Below are 24009 nucleotides of genomic sequence, written 5' to 3' on the forward strand. Positions count from 1 at the left end.
GTTCTGCTCACGCACAAATCTAAAAGATCAGATCTAATAGTTAGCATAGACTATTAGAACTGCTGTGTGGAGAGAGAGACAGTAGGTGGTGAGATTAATCTGAGGGGAGAGGTTGAGAACTTTTCAGAGTTGCACCCATCACTCTGCATAACAAGCCAGCCATCCAGCTAGCTGAGCTAACTGAACACGACTGGTGACACAAAACTGGTGACACAAGAAGTTACCAGGCAGGAGTGACATCTCTGACTAAAAGTCACACTTGCAATTCCAATAGAGCCTATTACTTTATTAATGAAAATATCTCTCATGTTAGTCGGTTCAGCATTTCTTTTGGGAATCATATTTATTCTCCGTCATTAAACCACAAATTTATTTCAATCGTATTACACAAGAGCTAAATCCACAGCACATTTTAATTCATAGCTGCAGTAAACAAACAGAAGTGAGGAATCAAAATTAGTGGTGAGGCCTTCAAAGTAATTCAGATGGACATTAGGCAGGGAACATCTGAAAGCAACTATTCATATTCCAAAAGGACAAGAGAGATTTAATTCATCTAATGCATTGGTCATACCCTCAATTTAGAGCTTAATATTACCAAGGACATGGCTTTAGTTCTTTGGCATGTGAGTGAAATCTTGTGCTCAACTGGTGACATTTTGGGTATTTGGATTGACAATGACTCTGGTCACGGCTAATGGATCAAATTAACAGCCGCCGCTGGTAAAACGGGTGATAGAGAGCTTGGCCGAACAGCAAAATACTGCAGATGTTGGAAATCTGAAATAAAATGGAAAATAGAAAACTGGCACCTATTTTATAGCAAAATGATGCCTAAAATTGGTTGAAATTTGCAACTAGCTCATGATTTGCTCTCATCCCAATCTTTTTTTGATTGTAAAAAATGATCATTCCTGACAGTTACACGTGAATTCACACAAAATATTATGTTTACAATGCAATTCCACATAATAATTTTCATACCCTTACACCATGGGCCAGCACGGTGGTTCAGTGGTTAGCACTGTTGCCTCACAGTGCCAAGAACCCAGGTTTGATCCCACCCTTGGGTGACTGTCTGTGTGGAGTTTGCACATTCTCCCTGTGTCGACGTGGGTTTCCTCCAGTTACTCCTGCTTTCTCCCACAGTCCAAAGATGTGCAGGCTAGCTGGATTGGCCATGCTAAATTGCCCATAGTGTTCAAGAATGTGTATATTAGGGGGTTATAGGGGGATGGGTCTGGGTGGGACGCTGTGAGGGTCAGTGTGTAGACTTGTTGGGCCAAAGGGCCTGTTTCCACATTGTCGGGATTCTGTGATGGTTCACCTTCGATGGACAATCAGTATGATCTGGAACAATACAGTAGGCTCAAGGTCCTAAGTGGGCCACTCCTGTTCCTGTATTCCTATATTTACAACCAATGTCAGCTACAAGCACTCTCAAATCAGCTATAACATGGTTATGTGTCAGCTCAAGTTCCATTCTCTTTGTCATAACCACAGAAGGTCACCAACTATTCCATAGTGAAACATTTTCCATTTCCTATATCCATGGCCCCATACATTACAGACTCAGTGTCAAAATTTGTTTTATCAATAATAATTGGATATAAACCATACAGTTAAGACTTTTACTTAAAAACAGGAAAATAATGTGTTATTGGATATACACTCCATTTATTCATCTACCCACAATATCTAAACTACTAATATGTTATTCACTGGTATCAACTACTATGGATGCTTGTAGTGGCCATGTCAATATCAATAGCTCTTCAGTGTAAACATCAACATCTTAGAGAGTCCATGCAACTGCCATTCTACCTTCCTACACTCCAAAATCAAAATAAAGCGCACAATTAAACCAGATTCCTTGCAGTACGTGTACAAAAATATACAGCAATATATTGACAAATTGCAAGACTGTAGCCTCATTATGGGTCTGGAAATGGTTGTAAGTCACTTGGGTGTCATGCTCAGAGTCTATCATGGTATCTGATTACAGCCATGTGCGTGCTTTGCGTTCACAAAGATACTTCACTAAGCACTGAGAACTCTCTATGTGCAATATGCATGGTCACGGTATTTTCAGTTGTGTAATGAACCATGGGACACAATGAAATATCAGATTGATTGAGCTGTACCTCCCTCAAACTTTACATTCTGTATCAGCCTTACAAAGGTCAATAGTGTTAAAGAGACCTGAAGTTATAAAAGCTTTCCAACTTTATTGTAGGATTTTCAATGTGTATACCCATAGAAATATGTCTCTTCAGTGCTACCAAAGAGGTTAGACTTTTGACACCATTATGATTGTTAAGTTTAAATTTTGAAATTGACTGCAACTCACTCAGATGAGTTTTCCATGGTTTCTATGGGGACCATATTATCAGTTTCTGGCTGAGTCTTTTGTAAGAAAAAGTGAGAAGTAGTGGCTTAGGAACTGTCACCCCATTTTAGCCCGTTGGTGTGTTCGACAGAAACAGAAGACAAATCCCCTGGACACTCCCTCTAAATTAACCCTATGACGTGAAGCCAAGTAAATGAAGTGATCTCATTGAAGCGTTTAAGATTCTGAAAGGTTTGATAGTGCAGACAGACAGGCTCTTTCCCATGGCTGTGAATCTACAACATGGAAGCAAAGGTTTAGGATAAGGCATCTGAGCTGAAGAGAAAGGTCTCTACTCAGAGAGTTGCAAATCATTGGCATTTTCTACCCAATGGGTTGTAATTGCTCTTATCCAAGACTGAGATGGACAGCTGTTTGATGTCTCAAGGAACCAAACGAATAAATGGAGAAAGAGGAGTTGAGGAGGAAGATTAGCCATTTTGAATGGTGGAGCAGATTCATGGGGTTTATGATCCACTCATGTTCTTATTTCTAAAGATCTTTTGTTCTCATTTACCAAGCGCATTTGCCCAGATGTTAATGAGTTGGCTAACCATCACAAAGCACAGCTCACTTACTTGTATTTTGGCAGTGACCAAGGTTGAAATGAATGCTTGCGTTACATATCCTCATTTCCAATTAAAAACTTATTGTGTACTCTACAACTAAGTGAAATAGGTAGAATTTGTCTGACACTCCTTTGCCATTGTAAAATTAAAAGTGGATTATTTTTGATTGTTTTGTCCTATGATAAGCACACAACAGCGTGAGAAAAACACAACCATGGCCCTTCCTCCAACTAAATATACAAATTAATTGCCAAATGAGACATCTTAATAGGTCCGTCTGACATCATACAAAGGCCAGGTGCTGCTGGCATCTTCCTTTCCCCAAGAAGAGACATCGTGCATTGAAGTAGTTGTTATGTCAGAAGATTCTTCAGGTGAGAGATGGACCACCTTGGCAGCCAGTTCCGATGGTACAGTCATAAAAGGGGCACATCCATACGTTGAGGCGGCTTGGTAACTTGAGGCAAAATGCATCTCCTCTAGTGGGTGAAGTGGATATGGCTGGGATCCCTGGCTTGACATGCTGTTGCTCCTGTTGGTACTCCTGTACTGAGATGGAGAGCTGGAGTCAGGACCAGGCAGAGCTTGGCCACTATCTTGTGAAGACTGGCAATTACTCGCGGTCGCCTGCATTTGCTGGAGGGTGTCACAAAGCCCTTCGCCCTGGATGACACTGTCTGGAACACTTTCCCATGAATCTCTCTATGTTTGAAAGAAAGGTACATTTTAATACACACTTCTTACACTGCAATGAGCCACAGATAACTTCATAAAAGCCATGAGACCCATCTTCAAATGTTAAGACTCATGGTGAAATATCATACATATAAGCCCTTTACTGATGATGCTGTTAAGGGGTAAATAATTCATCTTCAAAAATTGGATGGGATATATAAGTGGGCAACAATGCTAATTTTAGGCCATCACAAGTTAATGACATGACAGCATGTCGACGCATTAACTGTTTAGTTCAGGAGCAAATATTGCCTGGCATGCATGATGAGAATCAGTTGAAAGCATTATGTTTTGTCAATGAAATATGGAACTATTAGAGTGCCATTAAATAAGACTTAAATAAGATTAAATTGTGAAATAACCATGTAAAACTGTATTGAGCATTTGGATGTATTTAGCCTGAGGAATGAATGAAAGCCTTTAAAGAAACCTCTTACTTTTTCACTTTATCTTAATGATCTGCCAGTTATTATCTCAATAAAGGAATTCATCAATATTCAGTAGCAAAGATTTTGATTGACTTTCCCCCAGAAACTGAGTTGTTAAATACAATAGCTGAACAGAACCAAGAGAGCTCCAAAGTCCTAAAGGTTCATCTTTTTGTCAGTCAAGAGTTCACGCAATTTCATTCGTCCTAACATCGGATATATAGAGGTCCAGCTGAGCAGAGGGACAATGCTAGGGAGAGGAAAAGTTGTTCAGGGCTTTTGCTCCTGAATCTGTGGGGAGGCAGTGTCATAACTGTAATATTATTGATCTTGTGATCTAGGAACTCAGGCTAACATTCTGGGGACATGTTTGAACCCCACCATGGCAGATGATGAAATATGAAATGAATAAATATTGTGGAGTTTAAAAGAGATGAAGTCATCTAATAGCAACCATGTACTCACTACCACTTGTGTAAAAGTCCATCTGGTTCACTACTGTTATTTGAGGAAGGCAATCAGCCATCTTTACCTGGTCTGGCTTACGTGTGACTCCAGACCTACATCAATATATTTGGCTCCGAACTGCCCCAGTGGGCAATAGATGTTGCTCAACAGTGATGCTCATACCCTATGGACTATTAATAAAAACCTTCCCAACTAGTACTGGAGGAAGTTATGTGTCTGTGTGTGAACACCATCTCAGGACAGGATCTAGACTTGTCTATGGTTATCTCTGTAGCTGAGTGATGTTTATTCTTAGAGCTCACATGTGAAAAATGATTACTGAGATAGCTCCTGGAATGAGAGTTCTTTTGAATGCTCTCCTGCAAGAAATGCGGTATAGGGAATAAAAAATAGCATAGAGATGAGGAAGGAGTAAGTAATTAATTTTTTTTGGTGCTATCGTGCGCATTAAAATTAGGGGTCAGAAAATCCAATAAAGAGTTGAGGAGACATCCTGAGCCAAGGAGTGATGAGAGTGTGGAATTTACTATCACATGGACTAACCTGAAACAAATACTGGATATGTCTTTTACAGGAAGAAATGAGAGGGAGAAAAAGCATCAAAGAAGGTAGGGTTATGCAAAAGGGAAATGTCAGCAGGCCTCAGTAATGTGTCCACCTACCTTTACTGACCTTATACCACTCTCACCCACAGCTACAAAAGGAACAATCATTCATACAAGAGATGACTGGGGACCTAACTTATAAGCCAAAATACAACAGTCACCAGTTGTGAGAAGTCACTGAAAGGCCGCGTGGCCCATTGAATGTGGAGTTATTTACATTGTGTTGCACCCAGCATTAAAGATTTATGGTGTTGATTATAAAACTATATAAAATACAGACACATGGGCACAGGTTACAGGTACACAATATTGATTATAGATATGTGAATACTAAGTAGCTCATCGTGTGTGTGTGTGTGTGTGTGTGTGTGTGTGTGTGTGTGTGTGTGTGTGTGTGTGTGTGTGTGTGTGTGTGTGTTTGTTGGGGGGAGCTTAAAGATACACATAGATGTATAAACACTGGGTGTAGGTTGATTATAGGCATATAAACACTGTGTAGATTATAGAGACATGGATGTAAGTTATACATAGTGTTTAGTTGTAGATATCTAAATACTGCAGAGATCATAGATAAGTGTTGTAGCTGATGGAACATGTGAAGCACAAACAGCAAAATAAGTTGAGCCAAATGACCTCTTTCTTGCTTCTAAATTCTATGTAAATCTAGTTGTTTAAGTTTTTCCAAGTGACAATGATACAGGCTCAATTCTGCCTTTGATGTCGCTGCACTAGTGACTGCGCACCAATGGCTATTTACCAGATGACTCATGGCTAGATCAGTAAGATTATCTTGGCAGCAAATAATGTTTTTCAGGTAAGGATTTGAATAGCTCAGCTGCTGCTGCTGTTGCAACAGGAACAGGTGTGTGGTTCTCCGCAAGTGCTGTGGACACTGAGCTGCAGAATGACCGACATATTGCGCTGTATATACAAATACGCTCAGAGCTGATCCATGCTTGCCAAACATGTTAAAGCTTGGAGCTTTGTAGATTGCATTGAAAAGGGATCTGTATATCTAGTGAGTGATTTGGCCTGGGCTGCTAACGGGTCTTTATTTAGCTCCATCGTCACATTTAGAAAACTGTTACAACAAACTATTCTTGTTTTCTGCTACAAATAAAAATAAGAAACCGCAAGCTGGGTTTAGTGGAGACCCGGGAGTGTGAATTATGTGCAGGTGTGATGTGTGAGGGAGGGGAGTTCTCAGTAAAATTGGGTTGGAGTAACTGCATCAGATTCCCAGTGTAGAGAAGACAGTGTTTGCTGGAAAAGCTCAGCAGGTCTGGCAGCATCTGTACAGTTAACGTTTTGGGTCAAGTGACCCTTTCTCATAACTCTGATTCTCTCCACAGATGCTGCATCTGTGGAGAGAATCAGAGTTCAGAGGAGGGGACGCTTGACCTGAAACGTTAACTGTATAGATGCTGCCAGACCTGCTGAGCCTTTCCAGCAATTTCTACTTTTTTCTCTGATTTACGGTATCCGCAGTTCTTTCAGATTTTTGTTTGTAGGGAAACTTGTACCTGATTAAAATGGGGAGCAAGAAGGGGCTGACGAAAGAATCACACACACTGCCAGAGTGGCCCAATTAGGCTCATTACTGAGTCACCTAAATCCAATCACCCCTGAGCCTGTCCAAATGTAGTGACATTAGGTGTTCGACTGAACGCACTTGTCTTTCTCCTGCTTCCTGAAGGTCACCCAGTAAACTCTGTCAGATTTTTCTGCAGCCTCCTGAGATCTACTGGGGGTGGGAAACAGGGTGGGGCACAGACACAATTGGTCCAGTCAAGAGGTCCAGCATAAGTAGAGGTGGGATCCATTGCACATGGTGGTAGACCCATTGTTTCCTCTAATCCCACCCTCGTCTTCTTGCAGGAGAATCGCTGTCTGGGAATCCCATTCCTTCTTTGATCTCCTGTGTCCTGAGATCCTGCACACATCGCGGAGCTGGAGCTCACTGTGTTACCTATAATAACCATCATTCCCAGCGACAGGGACTGCAATAGAAAGTTGCAAGGTTTTGATTGACTATCAAATTTTGGAGGTGATGGGGGAGGATATCCATTATCTAGATGTTTAATCACTTGGGCAGTCAGCCAACGGAAGCCCTGGCACCAGCCAGTTAAGTACTTGATGGGCATTTAATTACATCAAGATATTTCCTCTGGAAGCAACATAGAGATCCTACCAGTTCTCCAAACAGTGGGGAGGGGAGCATTGATTGCAATGAAAATCAGCCAGCCATCTTTCTCCACTGTCCCACCATTCTCAGGTATTTTACACTAACCTGGTGCTTGACCAAATCTTCCACCAGTACGATCCCAGTAAGCCTAAAGATTGTCCTGATCCCTCAGTGAAATCTGAGAGAGTTGAGTATGGGGACCAAGCAAGCAGAGTAGTTTTAGGTTTGGTCAGAGATCCATGGCAGCCATTGTTTGTGCCAGAGCTTGGGACCCCAAACCTTCAGCTCGTAATCCCACATGGAGTCCCAGCCCCTACTTTTAGATACCCTGTACTACCATCCCTGCTGTAGCTGACAATACGTTATACCAGTGCTCTGGTGGTAATTCAAATTAAGGTCAGTTAGGTATTTGCACCAAATGAATTCATGTCAATGCAGGCAGTATGGAAGTGTGCTGTTTCATCTTCCTCTTCTCATACAATTTAATGCAGTGTCCCAGGTTTTAAGTGCTCAGTGTCAAAAGTATGAGTTACTTAAGTTAATTATGTGGAGTTATATACCTTAGAAACATGTAAAAAAAGCATTCACCACAGAAAGAGTACAAACTGATTGGGCCCTAATTATAACACACATAATGGCTGGTATCTTATTCATAGCATCATCGGTCAACAACACATTTAGATTATCACATTTATCAAGTTGCTGAAGGCATTTAGAACCAATGTTTCTTCACTTTAGCTCCTTTATCTATCTTAAATATTTTTTAGATCAAGAAACCTCTGAGATAACTGCATTCCTTTCACTTCAGTTTCTTGCATTGTCCTGATTTGAATTGCTCCAGCATGGCAGGTGTTCAGGCCTGGAAGCTGGGATATCTTCCCTAAATGTCTACACTTCTCAGCATCACTGTCTTCCTTTGAGACACTCCTTAAAACCTATCACTTCAACCAAGCCTTTGGTTACCAGTCATCACGGGCCAGGTTCCCATCACTTAGCAGCACAGCTTGAATCAGAAAATTTCTAACTCAGCAGATCCATCTCCGCTAAATTGACCCCTACTTCACAAATTCACTCAGGTGAGGCAGGATCGGAATGTAGCCAGCTGGTTATAAGCCCTATCCTGGTTCTCTGGGACTCTGACCAAGTTATATAATAGATAGTTAGGCATTTTAACCCTCACCTTCATTCTCATTGCCCCATTGCATTCGTTATACCTAATTACTCAGTGCACACTATGTGCAGAACAAATTACCCATATACTAACCACAACGCATCTTGAAGTGCCAGTAAAAGAAATGCACGGAAGCCAAATTGCTGTTCTTACAAAATTATCAAGGTATCAAATAGAGCCAGGCATGTATAATTTCAATTACAGAAGCTTTGCCCCACTTTGTACCTCTTAACATTGCCCAAATAAACATGCAGACATCAGGGAAAACAGATCAAAGAAAGAATAACGTATTAGAGCCTCATAAGATGCCTATCAATCAAATCTAACACACCATTTCTGCCAGCACAAACAGACCCCAGATGGATTGATCCACTAGTCAGTTATGGGGCTCAACCAAGCATTCCAAATGAGGCCTTTATGGGTTTTTTTTTGCTGACACAGTTGCCAGGTTATAATTATGAACGTTTGATATTTTATAGAGTTATAAAAGCAGCAGGCTTTACAGAACAGATAGCTGAATTGGTGTTGATTTACATCAGCATTTCAAGGCTTATTGCCATTAAACATTTCTGTTCATCCTACATTTTGGGTGTGTGGGCTTGGAGGAGCACAAAGGGGGAATGGAAGATGAGAAGGGGCATGGGTAAAGGTTTTCAAAAGGTCTTGAATCCAGACTAGGGTTCACGATTCCTCTGAGGCATCCTGAACCACAACTCCTTGACAGGTTGGCCAAATTCCATGAAAATTGCAGCAGTGTACATGGTGCCAATCCTTGCAAGGGTGCCAGCCTGGAGGTGGATGCAAAGTTCTGGCACATTACCTGTAGCTTTATGCTATTCCAGTGAAAATCAGCAGCACCTGGGAATGGGAATGGGAATGGGAATTCTAGAAACAAATCCCACTGCCATTTGTATAGGCTTCCAGAGCTGGCTGACTATGCAAAGATCTAAGTTAATATCTCCTTATGTCACCCTGCAATATACTTTGTTTTATAACACTCTGATGAAGCACTGTTTGATTATATTAAAGGCACTGTGCACATCTAGATTGTTGATGTTCTATATTATTGTGCAGAGCTTTTGAAACTCAGCAAGAAAGTTTGCATGATGCTCTAGGTTGATGTTGTACAAGTGGGTGGATTTCAACTGAGTTGAAGTCCCAATCTAGTTTCAGAAGCAGAAATCCATATGACAAAACTGCAGATGCTGTAAATCAGAAACGAAAACAGAAATTGCTGGCAAAGCTCAGCAGATCTGGCAGCATCTGTGGAGAGAAATCAGAGTTAATGTTTCAGGTCAAGTGAACCTTCCTCAGAATCCATGAGTCACCATGAGGTATTTGAATGCACAATGTGTTGCGGCAGCTTCAAGTCTGAAATCCCCGACTAGAAGTCATTCAGTTCAACCACATGTCCGGACACTTTTGTTCAACATAATTGCCAATCAGGAAATATCAACCAACAATAGCAGGCAAAAGTAAATGATTACATACCAGCAAAAAATGTGATGACTCATTGGGAAAAGGTGGAATGAGAGGTGGGGGGCCCTGTGGCGTGAAAATGGAATTTGCCACACATGGGAATGTTGGTGTGCGGTAGTCTCCAAATGTTTCTGTAAAGTATGGGTCAAAGAGGGGCTGATACCCTGAGACACCCGGTGGATCACATCCAATCGACTTCCCGCTGATAGAAGAAGAGTATACATCTGCAGTGTACTGCTTAGACGGATGACAATGAGATAGCTCAGAATCTGATAGGTAAGGCCTTCTTACTCCATAATAACCAGGTATTACATGGGAACCTATTCGAAAAGAAAAGATGTGTGCTATTATCCACTGCAGCTTAGCCATGAAATTTATAATTAATAATCACCAGAAAACCTTAATAAGAAAATGAGAGTTTAAGAGCATTCCTTGTTCAAGGGGTCATTGTCAAAAATGATTAGTTAAAGGAATCAAAACACCCATTCCACTCCAGCGATGTTCATAAGCACATTTTCTGCTTTGACTGTAGCCATTTTAAGAAATTAAGATTTCTGTTAACTTTCATTAGTCAAACGAAAAGCGGAAAATAACTATTGTTGCTGGATGTGATGTGAGAAGACCCTGGGATAAATATTGGTTGTAATTTTTAAAATTTATTCTTGCGATGTGGGCATCATTTGCTGAGCCAGCATTTATTGTCTGCCCCAAGTTGCTCTTGAGAAGGTGGTGGTGATCTGCCTTCTTGAACCATTACAGACCTACTGTAGGTAGACCCACAACGGTGTTAGGGAGAGAATTCCAAGAATTTTACTCAGTGACACTGACAGAACAGAGGTACATTTCCAAGTTTGAATGCTAAGTGGTTTGTGGGAGGATCTTTCCCATAAATCTGCTTGCTGTTGTGCTTCTAGATGGAAATGGCAGTGGGTTTGGAAGGTGGTGCCTCAGAATGTTTGGTGAATTTCTGGAGTATATCTTGTAGATGGTGCACGTTGCTGGCTACAGAGAGTCAGTGGAGGAGGGAGTGGGTCTAGGCCCGAAACGTCAGCTTTTGTGGTCCTGAGATGCTGCTTGGCCTGCTGTGTTCATCCAGCCTCACATTTTATTATCACGGACGAGGGAGTGGGATTGTTCTGTGCTTACATCAGATGCTTTGCAAGTAACAGCGCCTGAAACAGTGGGTCCAAAAATCAATATAATTGGTCACCACTGGTCTCAAGTAAGTACACTGGTAGGACGACTGATATCAGTCATATCACCACTGCCAGTTCACTGTAATGGGGAAGAGTAATAACAGATCTCCTGTGTCACCAGCCAAAATCCTAAGGTAAATCCCAGGAAATGGGGGACTTTGAGTTGGCTATAGGAAGTGAGGGGAGAGGATTGGTTGCTATTCTCATGGATTCTGCAGGTCATGCTGCCTCTACACGAATATGTTTTGTTTGGTTTTCAAAACATTCCCCAGTGACCAATTAATGGCTACAGAGGTAGCTAATAAATGAGTCCAGTGTCTTCACTTACACTGGGGTCTCATTTTTAAAAGGCAACTTTCAATAGATATTAGCCCGCTCCTTAACATTCTGATCAAAACATGTCAAATGTTTATAGTGCTAGACAGGGTAGATGATTGAGGCTGACAGCATAGTACCATGGTGTTCTGCTTCCTTCCAGATTTGTATGATCCTCTGGTGTGATGGTCTTATCGCTTCCAGTTCTGATGTGTTAGCAGCAGTCTATATACTGGGATAATAAGGTGTAGAGCTGGATGAAGAAGCCCTTTCTGAAGAAGGATCTAGGCCTGAAGCATCACTTTCCTGCTCCTCTGATGCTGCTTGGCCTGCCGTGTTCATCCAGCTCTACACCTTGTTATCTCAGATTCTGCAGCATCTGCAGTTCCTTAATATGTCTGTTTCCTGGGTCTATTTCTATGTGTTTGTTAATGGAGTCCCATGTTGAGAACCAGGCTTCCAGAAATTTCTTGCCTGTCTGGTGCTCGCTTGTGCCAGTATGGTCACTTTATCTCAGTCAAAATGATGGCCCTCATTGTTTGTGTGTATTGAGACAAGTGAATATTGGTCATGTCTTTTTACTGCCAGATGGTGTTCATGCACCCTGGTCATCATATTCCTCACTGTTTGTCCTATATAATGTTTACTGCACTCACTGCGTGGTATTCCATATATCACTTTGGTCTTTTTTACTGGCGGCATGAGATCTTTAATCTTTGATAACATTTGGCACAGTGTTGCTGTACGTTTATGTGCAATCATGACCTTATGTGATCTTAGGAGTCTGGTAGTCATTTCTGGTATATTTTTGAGACATGACCAATATTCACTTGTTTCATTACACACAGATAATGAGGGCCATCAGCTTGACTGGGACAAAGTGACCAGACTGGGATAAGCAAACACCAGACATGCAAGGCAATTTCTGGAAGCCTGGTTCTCAACACAGGACTTCATTAACAAACACACAGAAATAGATCCTGTATACAGACTGCCGCTAAAACAACAGAACCGGGAGCGACAAGAACATCACACCAGAGGATCATATAAATCAAGAAGGAAGCAGAACATCAACGCTTCGATTAGAGGCCACATTGATGATGTTGCCTAGCAAGGTAACAAAACATCAGCACACCACAGAACAACCGGCTCGACGAGCTAACAAACAACTGTATACACAACCCGAGCTACAAATTTTCGCTACAACCTTATGGCATATGAGATGTGATGATAGCTGTTCACTCAGAGGGCTGTGAATCTTTGTCATTCTCCAACCAAGAGGCTGTTACTGGTCTTTAAATATATTCAAAACCACAATCAAAAGAATTTTGCACATTAAGGGAATCAAGGACTCTGGGTATTGGGCCAGAATGTGCAGTTGCTGTAAAAGTGTGACCAAAATCTTATTAATGGGTGGAGCAGTTCAAACAGCTGAAACATCGATTCCTGCTCCTATTTCTTATGGTTTATATTCAAGGGTCCTAGTTGCAGGGACCCCACAAGACAGGCAGTAGAACAAATGCCTAGGCAAATCAGATACAATCTGACCCATTTTCAAGTTAGTCTGCTTGGCACCCATTTTACTCCTGACAGAGACTGAGTCAGCATGTAATAATTTTAATCCAACGCATCAGCACCCTCACGAAATTAGTCTCTGGCATGGCCTCATTCTGTGCTGTTACTGTTCACCAGGTTTTGTTATCTATCTTCCCTGCCTACAGCATCCAGGCTAGACATCTCTTACACCTTAAACACATCCTGCAGCAGAGATCATTCTCTGAATATGAGCTTGTGCAAGGATTCTTATTCCAAACCTCTAACAATGCTGTTCCTAATCTGTCTTCCTGAGAAAAATATCCAAAAAAATTGATTGGTTGCGTATTGTTTTCTCCCCAGAGACACTGTCCTCTTTTGTATTAAATTTTTTTTTAAAAGAAGCAGCTCAGAGTACCTGCTAACTTTTATGGAAAATGTCAGAAGTCATACGACACCAGGTCACTGTCCAACAGCTTTATTTAAACTCACAAGCTTTTGGAATGTTGCTCCTTGGTCACGTGACAAAGGAGCAGCACTCCGAAAGCTGGTGATTTTAAATGAACCTTTTGGACTATAACCTGCTGTCAGGTGACTTCTGACTTTTTCCACCCCAGTCCAACACCGACATCTCCATATTATGGAGAAGGTTTTCTTCTTAAATCTGCACCAATTCAATGTGAGGTCTTCGTCCCAGGCATATTGATTGACCAGCATCAAACATTTAGGGAAATTCTTAGAAATATAGAAACGATCCTTTTCAAACAATACTCTGAGGAATTTTTTTTAAAGATGCATTTCAATGCTGTTTTAGTAATCAGTGATAACCTTCTTATTAAAAAAAACAAGGATTTTTGTTAAACTGAAGAAAGCATTGTTTCACAAATTATTTGTCTGCATTAATATCAAATAATGAGAAATTACAGCACAATGCGTCAAGTGTTTCTTTTTTAATGTGCATTAAATGCACTGAAAAATTATTTCATAGTTAAAATAGCTTAGTATTTTAGGCATAGATCTCTCTCTCTCCAGTGGAATTGAGCATATTATATGCACTATTATCTTAAGTTGAAAATAATACTGTATAAAAATTCAAATATCAGTAATGATAATCCCAACATTCACAATTCATCTCTTCTTAGGTGCAAACTTTATTAGAACCTGATTGAGTAGTAACTGAGGACAGGTACTCATCAGAAAGATTTCTGTTTTGCAATTGCGATCTCTTACAGGCATTCAGTAACACCTAGGTAAGGGTTTTATTCCTTTTCCACACTTGAGCGTATTCACAAAAAGTCCTATTTTGTGTGCATCCTTATCCATTATCTGGATCCAAAATATATTGTGGCCTCACAGCCCCTTTGAGGTGTCACCAAGCTTCATCTTTTAAACACAATCATAATTTGGTGAAACCAAGCAATCAAAAATATGTTGGTATTCAAATAAGTTTGAATGAATACTGAACTATTAACTACAAGACACTCCCTCACAGTACCTATTTAATATATTTAATTGCGTGAATATTTAGCCACCGTTATGAAGAGAGCAAGAACAGAAGTAAGATTTTAATGCCAAAATTAAACATGAAGTGGAAGGTAGAGGCAGAAACCCTCATAACATTTAAGAAGGATTTAGATGCACACTTGTGATGCCAAAGCACACAAGGCTATTGGCCAAGTGCTGGAAAATAGGATTAGAATAGTTAGGTGGTTATTTTTGACTGGCAGAGAATTGATGAGTCAAAGGGCCTATTTTCCATTTTGTAGGGGTCTAAGCCTCTACGATACAGGGCATTGCCATGGCCAAGCAGTAGGAATTGTCTGTTTCCATAAGCATTTCCTGGACAATAACAATGCACTGCAGGGACAAATTGTTTTCTCCAAAAAGAACAGAGAAATTGCTGATAACAAAGTGTGGAGCTGGATGAACACAGCAGGCCCAGCATCATCTTAGGAGCACAAAAGCTGACATTTCAGGCCTAGACCCTTCATCAGAAACATGTTAACATAAATCACACCATGAGTCCAACTGATAAGTAAGATTTATATGAGTTTATTAATATCCTTTGTTTAGTTGTTGGTATTTTGGAAGTACTTTGGCAAAAAAAATGTACTTACCAGACATCTGGACATAAGCTGATGTTTGAGAAGAGTTAGTTCCAGTCTACAAGGGAAAAAATGGGAAAAAGATACTTTTAAATTCAATCACTGGTGTCTTCAGTTCAATCATTAAATCTATAAAACACAAAAGCAAGGTGATGAGCACTTATACTAACTAAACTTCAGCTGGAATATTGTGTCCAACTTTGACTTTCAGAAGGATATGAAGTCTTCAGTGAATGTGCAAAAAGGATTTACAAGAACAACTCCAAGAATGAGGAACTTCAGTTACTTGGATAGATTGGAGAAAATGGGATTGTTCTGCTTAGAAAACAGAAAGTTGAAGAAAGTTTTGATAAGCTTGTTGAAAATCTTGACAGTTCATGAGAGAGAAGATGAAGAGATGTTCTTTCAGTTGATGGAAATGCTAACATTCAAAAGGACAGATTCAAGGTGCAAACCTAAAAAGACACAAAGGTAAAGTGAAGAAAAGTGTTTTTATACAATGACTGGAATAAACTGCTTGAAAAGTTAGTGGAGGCAATTATGATAAGTACCTGAAGGGAAAAAAGAATCGCAGTGGAAGTGTGACAGAGTGGAACGAGCTAAATTATTCTTGCAGACTGTGGGTATGGGCTCAAAGGGCCAAATGGTCTCTTTCTGTGCTGTAGGCATTATATGTTTTGGTTCCTATAAAAAGTAATATGGAACATAGCCTTGGCACAGTATCAATGCCTCAATTTACTGCAACATTTTATTTTTCTACTGCTAAGTTCCTAATCTGACGGCCAAGTGCAGTCAAGGATGGGCATTGTTCCAAAAAAAGAGAAAAGTGCCAAAAAGCTTAATTTGGTATGTTCTCTGCAACTTCTTTCCACTCATATAAGGAAGTAGATGCTTAGGCAAACAAGAATGGGCAGCAAATGCTAGTCTTGACAATACCCCACAGAAAATGTTGAAAAAAATCCCTTACCAGCCCTTCAGGTCAAGAAAGGCATTTAACAGATAAAATCCTTTGTGAAAAAGCTAACAAGGAAATCATTAAAAATAAAACCTAAGTCATCGAAAAAGAAAAACATCAAAATGAGATAAGCACGAAACAATTGCATCTCCACATTGCTGTTAACAAGAAAATAATCTAGGTATAGTGCAAAGCCAGAAATGGATTCTCGGGACAATGGCCATAATTCTCCCCAAATTGAAAAATAAATTACTGTATCAGTTGACATTGCAGACTGTTGATGTGCCCACTAAACTAATACTAACCCTCCCCCTCTCCCAGAATAATTTTGATGCAAATATGTAACCAGCATAATTTGCATACTGCAGCAGTTAATGTATTTGGATGCGGCAGGTAGAGTTCTAGGAGCTGCAGCCGGTTATTCAACATTAGTATTTCGATCTGTTTAAAGAAATAAACCATTATCAAACTAATTAAATCTTTGGCTGTAACCAGTCATTGAAAGAGGCAGCTGCTACCTAGCATTAGCTCTGTCTCGAACAAAACCGTGGGAGAAAGCAGGAGTACTCGTAACATATTGCTACACAATGAATGGCAATGTTTCCCTGGACCTCTGTTTTTTGCACTGGCATTGTGTGTCTGAACTGCCAATATTAAGTAGATGATGTTGTTTTGTTATATTGTGAGGTCCAGATCAGAATATAAGAAATATGTCAGAACAGAAGAATTATGTGCAAGAGAAGAGCATGTGGCTATATATTTACCAAGGGAGACTTGATATAATTTACGAAAATAGTATCAAATGTACAATAGCAGAATGTTGAGGGGGCCTCAAACATGTGGGCTACGGCAGGAAATGTGCAGAACCACTCAAGAAGTCCAACAAGACCTATCTTGAAGTTGGGAGCAACATGTTGTGCCTTTTAACAAAACCTGGGTGTTGGTGATTTGATTCTAGGTGGGCCGTGAGCTGCCTATTGCATGGGATTATTGTACATATCAAACCACTAATATACAGTTTCCTATCCTATTATCTGCTGCAAGCAAATGAGATGCCAAGATTTCTCAGCATGGAGTTCAGAGCAGGCACCTGCTGAGTACCCACATTCAAAAGAGTACAATCCAAGGGCACCAGCTGCACACCCCTCTTATCCACAGTCATTGGCATTTACCAATAGCCAACACTTCATGACACCTCTCTGATCCACTTGTGGGACACTGAGGAAATACAGATCTACGTAGTAGGATACACTGGCAACTAGTTTTGAAAGGCTACTGCAGGGAACTTTGTGCACAGGGACAGTCACTCATCTCATGCATTGCTTACTCGCTTTCTCACTGCCTGCTTATTTAGCATCTGCCTGTGTGCTCACATTATCCTTGCCATTGCTGTTAGTGTATTGATGCTATAAGTACTGTCATATTGACAAGCCATTTTGCACGGAATGTTTGCCATCTCTCCAGGAAGTTTTAAGGTGGCAAGGGAACTATAGAACTTATTGTTTTACAGTGTGCCAAGATATCAACCTAACACTAATAGCAGGTGTCAACCGCCTGCATGGCAAACACATTGCTCGTTTATTCAACCAGGCAGTCATGTTGGAAAGTGGGTGAAGATTGGTGCAATCAAGGTGTGGCACAGTTTAACTGGAGTACACTCACTCATAGGCATAGGCCATACACAGTCCAAGGGCTAAGCCATGGTCAGTTATCCACTCAGCCTGGGCACAGTTAGGACATATGCCCAATTACAGCCCAAGGACTGGGCAATGGGCTGTCCCGAAGTGGCATCACAAGTAGTCAGAGGAATCATTTATCATCAACTGAACAGTTCCAAGATACCAGCCAGGTGCCTTGTCAGTAATGTCTAGGGGCTGCTAGTTGAAGTCAGTGAGAGATGTGGGGCTTGAGTTATGGGGTGCAGTCCTGGGGAGTCTGTACATTGGCTGTTGAGGATGGTGCTAGAGAACACCTTAAAGGCATCAGGCGTTCATTGACAAAAGGAGTGGGGCAGTCAAGAGTGGATTTGAGTGACAGTGATGGGGATAAATTAATGGTTTAAGAGTAGTGGGCAGAACAGCACTGCAAGGCATGGTAGGGTGTGTGGTGGGGGTTGTGTTTTTGGCAGTGACCACTACTGTGGCCTCAACAGGAACACCCTGGAAACCACTGTAGGCACCATTAAGGTATAAAATCAGGGGTCAAGGGTGAGGAGGACAATGAGATAAAGTTCAATGTGTTGGGTATCTACATGGAGTGGGGCTTGTGGGGAAGGGGATGGGAACATGTGTGGAAATGGCTTATTGAGGTAGAAGAGGACATGGAGGTTCTGATGACCAATCGGAACCTCATACTGACTGTGCCCACCTTAAGCTGCATTCTCCACCATCCTCACAATTCAACAGATGCTAACTGCAACTGGAAAACGGCTGGGACAACAGCACCTTGATAGGTGAAGTCAGTGTGAGTTTGATGGATGAAAATGGGGGATCCACATCTGCTGGACCCTAGAACATCATTGGGAAAAATCCTCGAAACACGCCCCAGCTGTATTTAATTTACAATCATTTCATTGGTCATTTACAATGCATACAGATTGTATGTGATTTGGCTTCAGTTGCTGGTCAAAGGCAGTTTGCTCCATGACATTGCTTCATGTAAACTGAACATTGGTATCTCAGTGATGCGGGCATTAACAGGAATGATATAAAAAGATGCAAATGCCGGTCAAAACTGACCCATCACTTGTGAAACTTGAAAGGCTGCTATGGGAGGTGGAGGTGACCACTTCACCATCTGACATTGATGTGGGTCTTGGATGGGAAGAGGGTTAGGGTACAGCAGCTATTTTTGTTTTAATGTGTTGGACATTCAGCTGCGGCAGCAGCTCCACCAAGTTGAGACTAAAGCTGAATGAATGATGGAGACATGACCCTCGTTATCAGGGTGCAGAGTACCTCACTGCCTGGAGGAAGATGAGCAGTGCAAACCTGCAGGCTATAGAACCACTGACTGCTCTCAGAGCTAAGATTTTGTTTTGCTGTTTCTGTTTCCAAATTAAGTCATTGCCAGCAAGTCAGCACCCAGCCACTGGTTGGGTGTGGATCGCTGAGGCTGCTCCTAAAACAGCAAAGGGACACCAGGGCTGATGGCAAGCAGGCCACTGTAGAGGATGTGGAGCAGCCAGCTCAGGGAGGGATCACAGTCACACAGCCCCTCAGGATACACAGGAGTTCACAGGAGGTCCCAAGTTTTTTAACCTCGACTCCACTTCATGGGAATGGGTGAGGTGAAATGCAGTTGCAGGCTCCTTATGTTTTGGGACCCTGTGGTGGAACTATGCTGGAGCGAGGTCTGAGGGCTGCAGGAGTGGGAGGCTGTCCTTTCCCAGTAGCTATGTAAGACAGCCACTGTGAATCTCTATGCAACTGTCTCCTTCCAGGGATCAAGGGGTGACCTGTGTGAGATCGCTTAGTGAAGCACCCAGAAATGCATCAGGACAGCGACTGGAGGTATTCTGAAGAAGGGTCTTGACCCAAAATATCAAACCTTCCTGCTCCTCTGATGTTGCTTGTTCATCCAGCTTCACGCCATGTTATCTCAGATTCTCCAGCATTGGCAGTTCCTTCTATCTCTGTAACTGGAGGTACCTGTGCAAGGTCAGACTGGTGCATTTTATTTCCCCATGTTGTGGGCAGTGGGATTCGGGAATATAGCTGTCTCAGGGGCATGCTTTTAACTGCCCATAAGTGGTACACAGAGTTCAGTATTACAATGTGGCACAATTCATCAAGAGGAAGGAATTTTTTTCTTCATTTAACCTATTTTTCTAATCAACCTGATCAGAGATGTTATTACACACCTCTGGAACTAGTGGCACTTGAACCCAAACCTTTCGGTTCAGAGTTAGGGAACTACTACTGCGCCATAAGAGGGCATATATTATATTAATATCCAAGTGGTCTCTGATCACTGTCACCACTTCCTGGTAGTGTGTGCCCACTATCCTGGCAGCTGCCATGATACCTACATCCTGAAGCACTATTGGCTACCTGTTATGTTTGAGGCTTCTGGTACCTTACAGGGCTGGTTAATGAGGGGTAAGGAATAAAATGAGGGATAAATACCATCTCTGAGAGTTTTACAGGTTTTAGTCTGTTCCATGCTGAAGGAAACCTGACCCAAACACTCCCCGACACCATTGCACAACCTTCGAACTGATGCGGAGTGCAGATACAATGCTACTTGTGCTTTGACCAGGGTCATTCTGGAGCAGATGATGGGGGTGCTGATGATGTGGTTTCAAGCCAGAACTGGACCAGGGGGATGTAGAAATCTTCAGATAGTGCACATCATCCTAGCGGGCTATGCTCTGCACTATTGAAGCAGGCAAACAGGCAATGCGATAGATGCTGAGGCACTGGGGAAATGGGAGCAGGTCAAGGTTTTTGGGAAGGACAAAGCTGTTCCTGTGTATAACAGGGCTCAGCTACTGTGGACACTTCTGGTAAGACAGAGCCTGATTGACACCTGGTTCATGAGAGTTGAAAGCAGGCAAGCACATTGGTCATCATGCCAGAAACTGCTTGACATTGTGGCCAACTGGCAGCCTGTATTTTATTTTGTTGATGCTCACTTTTGCCAGCTGTCAATGAAAGTTCATCTTTGGAACTGTCCCATTGCTTGCCTGTGTTTGATATTTCTCTTTTAAATGCTTGTTACTTTGGCCAATGTAGTGATGACTTACAGAAGGTGGCTTAACGGGGTGTCCAGGCTCCCATCACCTCTGGGTGAAAAAAATATTCCTCAGCTGGGTGTAGACTGCATCAGTATATTTCTCTGTTTGTCATGAGATGTGAGTTTTGCTGGCTGGGCCAACAATTAGGAGTCAACCACATTTCTCTGCGTCTGAAAATCTCATGCAAACCAGTCAAGATGCTGGAAGATTTTTTTCCCTAAGGGACATTAGTGAGCCAGATATGCTTTTTCAGCAATGATTACCATTAGACTAACTGTTGTCCTCAGTTATTTCACTGAATTCAAATTTCACCATCTGGTGATATTCCAACTCCCACCATCACCATCCCCGACCTTCCATCGTGTTCGAGATACAGCCATGCAGTTGCCATGTTCAGATACATAAAAACTTCTCATCTGTATATATGTGTCATATTATCCTGATACAAACAGCTTCAAGGGATCAACATTTACTTGATCCACACAACTTACAATCTCAGTGTTTCAATATCCAGTATCTACACAGTCCATGCCAGGACGCCTGTAAATCTAATGCCATTCCAAGGCCGATGTCTAAGCTCACTGTCTCATTGAAAACAATTCAGGGAAATTGATCTTTGTCAACAGCACAGAATAGGTGACAGTGAATGGACAACTCCTGTTATACCTCACACACACTTCCTCAATTCTGAGGAAGGGTCACCAGACCCAAGATATTAACTCTGTTTCCTCCTTCACAGATGCTGCCAGACCTGCTGAGCTTTTCCCACAGCTTTGTTTTTGTTCCTGTTATACCTTGCCTGATTTAGCATCAATAGAAATCAGCTTCACCCTCAATGACTTCAGGTAGCAATAGCATTCCTACCTCAAAGGATATACCATCCTGGTTCAGACCATATAACACCTTGACTTAATGCTTGTCTTAACTACAGTATGAGTAGTATTCCCATCTCAGTGCATGCTGAGACCACATAGCAATGTGCTCAGCACTGCTTTGCCACCACTCCTTCAATGAAGCCAACGAAGGTGAAAATCTACAAGACATGCAATTAAACCATTTCAATATATCCCATTTTACACTGTCACTCTGAATTAAAATTACCTCTTGATGTCAACCACATCTCATGTAGTATTTGAATAAACAAATGCTACTTTTCAGTGCCCAGAAAAGAAGTACTCTTCAATAGCTTATCTCGAAAAGAAGTCAATCTTAATTCTAAGATCTAAGTATGAACCCAGCCCAAACTGAGAGAAAAGGTTTCTTTATTCTGCTGGAAGCAATGTTTGTATGGAAAATTATTTTGGTTAATTTTAACCCAGCACAGTCTCAGCAAACTCAGCAGTCCCTAATTCAGTTATGAATTGGAAGATTGATTCACATAGCCCAAGTCATTCTAAAATTTACTATGTAAATCCAAGGTATAGCAATAAACTCCAATTTCCTTAGTGATGCATGTCCCAAATTGGAATTTCCTGTAATTACAAGCAGTGCCTCCCAAACCTTTCCCAGCCTGATACCATTTTGCAGCTTGAAAATTGGTATGACCCTTTAATAAGATTTGTGAGTACGTGCCCTGGTAGAGCAGAGAGTACAATGTTTATAACTCTGTCAAAATCCCATGGAGGCTATTGCTGCAACAGAACCCACAAGACCTTGAAATACCAGCTCACAACCCTACTCGGGATCCTGACCCCCAATGTGGATACACAATCCTGTTGGTGAATGGACAGATTAGTAAATTTATTTAAAGAGTGCTTTATTTCATTTCTGGCAGAATATTATAAGAGAGTGCTGTTGATTTTCCTCCTGAGAGAAGTTACCAGAAATCTTACATTGAAAAGATGCATTTAGGTATTATGAAGTGCACAAGAAAAAGTGGCTAATGCTCAGATACACTGATGTGTCAGACTAGATCTCATGTTATTTTGGTTTATTTGGTTCGAAAACCGAACATGTATCAAGACCTTTGCTTTGTAGCATCAATCCAAGACTAGTCAGGCCTGTAGATTTAAGACAGTTTCATGACATTATGACATGAGATATTCCCTTAGAAAGGCACCCATCTCACCTTCAGTCATTTGCTCTGATATGATGGAATCAGTTAGACATCTGTCTCAGACCCCTGACTATATGCCTATGATATTGTAACCAGGGTTATAAATACATTTCAAGATATCTGACTCAACAAAAATCAAGGTTCGGTGGTATATCCTCCTCTTGGAAGGAGCGATCACAGTATGGTTGAATTTAAAATACAGATGGAGCGTGAGAAGGCTAAATCCAATACCTATGTCCTATGGTTAAACAAAGGAGACTATGAAGGAATGAAGGAGGAGTTAGCTAAGGTAGAATGGGAGCAAAAACTTTCTGGTGGGTCAATTGAGGAACAATGGAGGACTTTCAAACGATTTTTCACAGTGCTCAGCAGAAGTATATTCCAATGATAAGGAAGAACTGTAGGAAAAGAGAGAGCCAGCCATGGATGTCTAAGGAAATAAAGGAAAGTATCAGATTGAAAAAAAACACATACAAAAAAGCAAAGAGTGGTGGGAAACTAGTAGACTGGGAAATCTTTAAAGGCCAACAGAAAGTCACAAAAAAAGCTATAAAGAAAAGTAAAATAGATTATGAGAGTAAACTAGCTCAGAATATAAAAACAGGAGTCAAAAGTTTCAATAAATATGTAAATCATAAAAGAGTGGTGAAGGTAAGCATTGATCCTTTAGAAGATGAGCAGGCCATTTAATAACTGGGAATGAGGAAATAGCTGAGACATTAAATATTTATTTCGCGTCGGTCTTCAGAGTGGAAGACACAGATAATACACCAAAAACCAATGGCAAGAAAGTTATAGCAGGCGAGGACCTAGAAACTATCATTATCACTAAGGAGGTAGTGCTGGGCAAGCTAATAGAGGCTAAATGTAGACAAGTCTTCTGGCCCTGATGAAATGCATCCCAGGGTACAAAAAGAGGTGATGAGGGAATAGTAAATGCACTAGTAATTATTTACCAAAATTCACTGGACTCTGGGGTGGTTCCCGCAGATTGGAAGACAGCCAATGTGAAGCCACAGTTTTAAAAAGGAAGCAGATAAAAGGCAGGTAACTATAGGCCAGTTAGCTTAACCTTTCGATAG

The 24009-nt window shown here is 41.3% G+C and overlaps 1 protein-coding gene across 2 annotated transcripts in view; it reads right to left on the reverse strand.

Moving 5' to 3' along the window:
- Window positions 1-356: 356 nt before the first annotated feature.
- LOC125467018 (POU class 2 homeobox associating-factor 2-like) overlaps window positions 357-24009 on the reverse strand; it is a 62251-nt gene continuing 38598 nt past the window's right edge. For both annotated transcript variants that reach the window (XM_048562324.2, XM_048562325.2), the window contains 3 exons: window positions 15191-15236; window positions 10042-10349; window positions 357-3660 (listed from right to left, as the gene is read on the reverse strand). In XM_048562324.2, the coding sequence (XP_048418281.1) occupies window positions 3223-3660; window positions 10042-10349; window positions 15191-15236 (792 nt within the window). In that variant the 3' untranslated portion in view covers window positions 357-3222. The remainder of the gene's footprint in view (window positions 3661-10041; window positions 10350-15190; window positions 15237-24009) is intronic.

This window comes from Stegostoma tigrinum, chromosome 32, assembly GCF_030684315.1.
Source record: "Stegostoma tigrinum isolate sSteTig4 chromosome 32, sSteTig4.hap1, whole genome shotgun sequence".
In the NCBI taxonomy this organism is placed as follows: domain Eukaryota; kingdom Metazoa; phylum Chordata; class Chondrichthyes; order Orectolobiformes; family Stegostomatidae; genus Stegostoma; species Stegostoma tigrinum.